Consider the following 6,206-nt stretch of genomic DNA (forward strand, 5'->3'; position numbering starts at 1 on the left):
AACAAAGAAAATATGATGTAAAAACAAGAAATGACAAAAATACCCCCGGGTTGCCTCCCGGTTAGCCGCCCTTTTTTAATGTCGTTGGCTCGACTTTGCCCCCTTAATGTGCTTCAGTCTTGATACGTGGGCCTCTCCAACACATCAACCTCCTCGCCATCTCCTTCTTGACATGTATATTCTGTAAGGGATTCGGTGGAGTTTTTGCTCCTGAATCTTGTGCTTGTTCCACCGGTGGAAGGATTTTGACTTTGGTGGATGGCTTGGGTTTTATATCATCACTCCTCACATGCTTCTTGTCATCAATAAACTCCAAACTCTCCAACACCTCATTGTCCATATCGACCTCCTTTGCAAGCTCTTTGGCTTTGTCCCTATCTAGTTTTCCTTGCAAAACTAACTCTAGAAATTCATTGTTAGACAAACTTAAACCCTTTTTAGTTGAGGGTTCGATCAAATTCACAAGATTGACGGATTGAACATCAGAAGGAACCTTTTTTGCTTCATGAACATTGAAGTTCATAACTTCACCATCAAATTCCATACTCAAAGCTCCATTGTAGACATCAATTTTTGTTTTAGAAGTTTTAAGAAAAGGTCTACCCAAAAGTATGGAACTTGAACTTGGAGAGTCATCATCTTCCATATCTAAGACATAAAAATCAGTCGGGAAGACAAATTCATCGACTTGCACTAACACGTCCTCTAATACTCCCTTTGGGTGTACCAAAGACCGGTCAGCAAGTTGGATGATCACACCGGTTTTGCTCAATGTTCATACACCAATTGATTTGAAAAGAGAATATGGTAGGACATTTACGGATGCACCTAGATCAAGCATAGCTCGGGGTACATAAAGATTCCCCAACTTGCAAGGCACGGTAAAGACACCGGGATCCTTACACTTCGGAGGCATCCTCTTTTGCAAAACCGCGGATACATGCTCCCCAACTGTTACGACTTGATTTTGCTCAATGTTCCTACACCAATTGATTTGAAAAGAGAATATGGTAGGACATTTACGGATGCACCTAGATCAAGCATAGCTCGGGGTACATAAAGATTCCCCAACTTGCAAGGCACGGTAAAGACACCGGGATCCTTACACTTCGGAGGCATCCTCTTTTGCAAAACCGCGGATACATGCTCCCCAACTGTTACGACTTGATTTCCTTTTAATTTCTTTTTAGATACACAAAGATCCTTAAGTAACCTTGCGTATCTAGGTACCTGCTTGATGGCCTCGAGGAGTGGAATGTTGATTTGAACTCTCTTGAACATTTGCATGATCTCACTCTCCTCCCGTTCTTTCTTCGTGCTCTTTAATCTTTCGGGGAATGGAGCAGGTGTGGCTTTAGACTCAGTGATGAAGGGCTTCTTTTCAATTGTTTTCTCTTCCTCCTTCTCTTCTTTGGTTACCTCTTCGACCACTATTTCTTCTTCCTTTTGATTAACCGACACTTTTGGACCATCATAGCTCTTTCCGTCTCTCAATGTGATGGCACACATGTTGTGCCTTGGGTTTGCTTCAGTTTGCGCGGGCAACTTTCCTTGAGATTCTAGTTTGCTTACGGAAGTAGCAAGCTGTGAAACTTGTTTCTCTAAGTTCCTTATGCTTGCTTTTGTTTCTTGTTGGAAGCTTGTGTACTAGTTGCCAAACTCTTCACTATGTCCTCTAAGGACATATTTGATGAACCCGCTTGTTGAGGAGGGTGTTGTGGCTGCCTTGGCTGAACGTTTTGTGGTGGAAAAGGTGGTCTTTGTTGGTATTGATGTGGTTGACTTGGTTGATAACTCCCTTGTTGATTTCCTCCCCAACCTTGATTGTTGTTCCATCTTTGATCACCTCGTGGCTGCTCATACCCTCTCTGATTTGACCCGGAATAGCCTCCCATGACTTTTGCTTCTTCATAATCTTCCTCTTGAAGTTGTGGGCACATATCGGTTGGATGCCCCACTTGAGTGCAAATACCGCATGGGCGGGGTGTGGGCTGCACACCTTTGTCTTTGGCCAACATCATTACTACTTTTATGAGCTCGGACAATTGAGCTTCAATCTGAGGAGTTTGAACTTCCTTTATACCTCGGGGTGCATTCGTGTACCATTCTTCATCATGGCTTGAATGTTTGGAATATTCATCCATGTTCTTGATTAGATTGCGGATTTCGATTGGAGTCTTATCGGGTAAAGATCCGCCACTAGAAGCATTAAGAAGTCTTCTCTCCATTGGAGTCATGCCTTCAATGAAATATTGGAGAAGTTGATACTCGGTAATTCCATGTTTGGGACAGCGGGCACAAAGTTTCTTGAATCTCTCCCAATATGTGTGGAAAGCTTCTCTCTTGTGTTGCTTAATTCCAATGATTTCCCTCCGTAGGGCTAAAGCTTTCATCTCCGGAAAATATTTGTCCAAAAACAACCGCGCAAGATCTACCCAAGTAGTTACCGTCCCCGGTGGGAGGTCATAAAGCCAGTCTTTTGCTGCATCTTGCACCGCAAAGGGGAATGCCCTAAGCTTGATTTGATCCTCCGTGACATTGTGTGGTTTCATACCCACACATACTACATGGAACTCGGTGAGGAACTTGTGAGGATCTTCATTCTCCAATCCTCTAAAAGTTGGGAGTAAGTGAATAAGCCTGGATTTTAGTTCAAGGTTTGTCGCAGCTGGATATGTGATACAAAGAGGTTGTTGAGTAACCTCTTGTCTTGAACATTGACGGAGAGTTTGTTCGGGTGGTGGGTTTGGAGGTGGGTTTCCTCCATGGTTGTCTGCCATGGCTTGAGAAATGGGTGATGTTTCTGTAGGTGAAGTGTTTAGGATATTATGAACAGGTGAAAAGGGTGGAGTGGTATTTTTGGGTGAGGATGGTTGTGGTGAGAGTGATGGGCTTTCTGTTTCTGAGGCTGATACACTTGAGAGGGGTATGTCCTCCCAAATGTTGATTACTGGAGGGTTAGAAGATGAAGAAGTCCCGGAACCCGGTTGCTTCTTACAAAGCTTGGCTTGCTTCCTTAACTTCTTTGCAGTCTTCTCTATCTCCGAATCAATTGGCAATGGTCTACCTGTACGAAAAGATCTTGGCATAAACAATTAGTAACACCGTGTTCCCGGCAACGGCGCCAATTTGTTAGGCGTGTCAGACCCAACAAATAAATGGGGTACGATATACTCCAAAAGAATCCCACTATATTGCACTAAAAGGTAGTACAAGGCAAGCAGGGTCGATCCACAAAGACACAGGATAATTAGTCTATACCTCTTTGCACAAGGTACTATGGTCACCAATAGTAAAGAGAGGGGGTTTAGAATGTTATGATTAAACAAACAACTAAAACATAAGTAATCAACTAAATGCGTGAATTAAATTCAGAATTTGTGAGGACTCCAACTCTATGTATGACAACTTAGTAATGCGATTCCAAGATAACATGATATTTGCTCAATTCTATCTAAGTTGGTACTTGAAAGTGTTACCAAGCTCTAACACTTCCCATTCACCACATTAATTAACCAAAACAAGCTCTTTGATTAACCCTAACCTTACCAACCTAATCTAAACAAGCTCTTAGAATTAGATTGAAAGATTGCATTAAACTTTATGTGAATGTTCCCAACAACACCCAATACTCCTCACAAGCTCCGGAGCGTAAGAGTGTGTGAATAAGATTTACACTAAATTCATTCAATAGAAATCAAATTAGTGCCTGTTACCTAGTCCAATTTCCAAAACAATTACGGATTTTGCAATTAGATAACTTGAATAATCTAACCCTAATTCAAATGGCCAATAAGAATCACAATTAGAATCAAACATTCGATTGAGACAAAATCAAATTCACTAGATAGAAAATTGAAAGCAAACATCAAGTCATATGACTGAAATCATATCCGAATGTCAATACATAAAGTTGGAGAATTAAGTTTCTAGCCACTCATGACTAGAACAAGCACAAACCTAGAAATTGAAATTAAAGTCTTACAAATTAAAATCCAAGTGAAATCCAAGTGTTTTCAAGCAACAATTGTCTTCAGAAAGCTCCCAAAATGGCCTCCTAGAACTCCCCACATCGATCCCCCCCTTTTTGAAACCAGTTACCTTCTTTAAATTAGAATAAAACTGTTTTAAAAACTGGCGACACGTTTACACGGCCCGTGTAAACTATAACTGACCATTTACATGGCCGTGTACATAAAAAAAAGTAAATTGCTCAAATCTGTCAGGCCTTCGAAGTACATTGCTCACGAGTATGCGTCTACACGGCCCGTGTAAATTATAGGCTTCCATTTACACGGCCGTGTAAACTCCTATAAAACCAAAATCTTCATTTTCTTCATAACTTCCTCCTCGATGCTCCAATAGCCCCAAAATTTTGCCCTCAACTCTTTTTAACCTCCTAAAGCAAGATCCAACCTCCAAAAGTCCCTGAAATATTACAAAAGTGTGTGAATGGAATTGCGTCATGAAAAATCCCGAAAATATGCAAAATGCATGAGTTTAAACCTAAATGCAATGTACTTTTATTGATTAAAACTGCAAAATGAATGCATGAAATGCATGTAACAGTGAGTCCATAGGTTTTGACTCCATATAAAATAATACATTTTCCAAGTTCAAAAGTATAGTTTTGAAAGTATCATTTTTACTCTCCAACATTTAGTATATATATTAGGTATAATAGTTTACTTATCAATTAAGTGTTATACCTAAACATCCCTTGAACCTAAGGTATAAGTATGGGGAAACTTATACTTAACATTAATAGTTGTATAGCGACGAAGTATAATGTTTATAACAAGTTGCTACCGTGAGTCTGTAACCGCTGTTTGACAATAAAACCTCTGACAAAACACAGTCATTATTTACCATGAGAAACAACACACTCATGATTTACCATGAGAAACAATATTGCGCGCTTCATCGACGCCGGAACAATAACAAATAAAAGGAACGGATCGTCACTCGCTTGTCTTGGGTTGTAATTAACAATGACGAGTGGGGTCGTCAACCCGTATCTTATTCATACACGACTTCCTCGCTCACACGGTATTAACGGTTACAGGTCAGGGGACTTCCACTAAGATCCACAATCTTAGTTGATGAATGAGGTAGCCCATGTAGACTTTGACGGCGTTCTATAGTCCTAACAACAAAAGCATTTTTTGTGTCTAAAACCCTAAGTTATTAGACTATGCTTTTAAACATTACTCCTAACTTCATAACATTTAGGCAGTATAACAGCTATAACTTGAGGTAAAACCAGGTTTTATCTTGACATAAAACCAACAATAACATACAGGTTTTATCTTGACATAAAACCAACAATAACATACAGATTTTATCTTGACATAAAACCAACAATATCGTATAACATACTTAACAAACAATATATATAACTTCCGAGTATAACTCTGGGTCTATCACACCACATAGTATAAATAGAACTCTGAAGTATAACTCACAAGTTACATCACACATATATATAAAATTCTCGAGTATAATTCCAAGTATATATTAGTATACTTCTATAATACTAATATGCTAGCAAGTTTAACATAGTTGTGTGATTTCAAAATATCATATATACTTTAGGTATATATGAGACAAAACAACTATATTCCGGTTAATATAACTATATATGTTGATACGAACATATTATCATATAGACATAATAATAACGTATATACAATATTTAGCATGCGTTTTCCCCCAAAATATTAGAAAGTGGGGCCGTGAAACTCACCTTAGTAGCGTGATTTTATGTAATCTAAGCATAAACGGTCAGCGGTACGAGGTCGTCGGGGCTCGGGATGCAAGAGGGCTTCGGCAAAGGAGAGAGGAGAAAGGGAAATGGTGTAAGGAAGTGTCAAGGTCGGAACTGCTATTTATAGGAAGGATTTTTGGCCCTCACGACGTGAGAAACTCATTGTTCACGTCGTGAATTTGGAACTTATCTCTTCGTAGACTTGTCATCTGCGTCCCAAGCTTCGGAAGGTGTCCCTTTGACTTCTCACGACGTGAATCAATCCTTGCTCACGTCGTGAGTTTGGATCTTATCCCCTCATCGCCTCGTCACACCTTCTAGATTCTGACATGTGGCAAAATGACTCCTCACCTCGTGAACATCTATGCTCACCTCGTGAGTTCAGTCAGATTAGGGTTTCTGACAGCTGTATCTTCGGAAGGTCGTAACTTTTGCATAC

At 39.9% G+C, this 6,206-nt stretch overlaps 1 protein-coding gene across 1 annotated transcript; it reads right to left on the reverse strand.

The window, feature by feature from the left end:
• Positions 1-954: 954 nt before the first annotated feature.
• Positions 955-3,089, reverse strand: LOC145113496 (uncharacterized). Its single transcript, XM_079049574.1, has 3 exons — positions 2,555-3,089; positions 1,737-2,482; positions 955-1,647 (listed from the first exon to the last, which is right to left on the reverse strand). The coding sequence occupies exons 1-3, from the start codon at positions 3,087-3,089 to the stop codon at positions 955-957; spliced, it is 1,974 nt and encodes a 657-aa protein (XP_078905700.1).
• Between the last annotated feature and the right edge of the window lie 3,117 nt (positions 3,090-6,206).

The sequence above is a fragment of the Lactuca virosa genome, chromosome 5 (assembly GCF_052849685.1).
Source record: "Lactuca virosa cultivar CGN04683 chromosome 5, Lactuca_virosa_CGN04683_v6, whole genome shotgun sequence".
NCBI classification, from domain to species: domain Eukaryota; kingdom Viridiplantae; phylum Streptophyta; class Magnoliopsida; order Asterales; family Asteraceae; genus Lactuca; species Lactuca virosa.

Bases quoted from the DNA above. Each gene is read 5' to 3' on its own strand.
- LOC145113496 (XM_079049574.1), bottom strand. From the start codon at position 3,089: ATGCCAAGATCTTTTCGTACAGGTAGACCATTGCCAATTGATTCGGAG. The intron at 2,483-2,554 runs GTATGAAACCAC...TGCAAGATGCAG, and splicing joins GTTCCATGTAGTATGTGTGG to CAAAAGACTGGCTTTATGAC. The intron at 1,648-1,736 runs GTTCAGCCAAGG...TTTGGCAACTAG, and splicing joins CACCTTTTCCACCACAAAAC to TACACAAGCTTCCAACAAGA.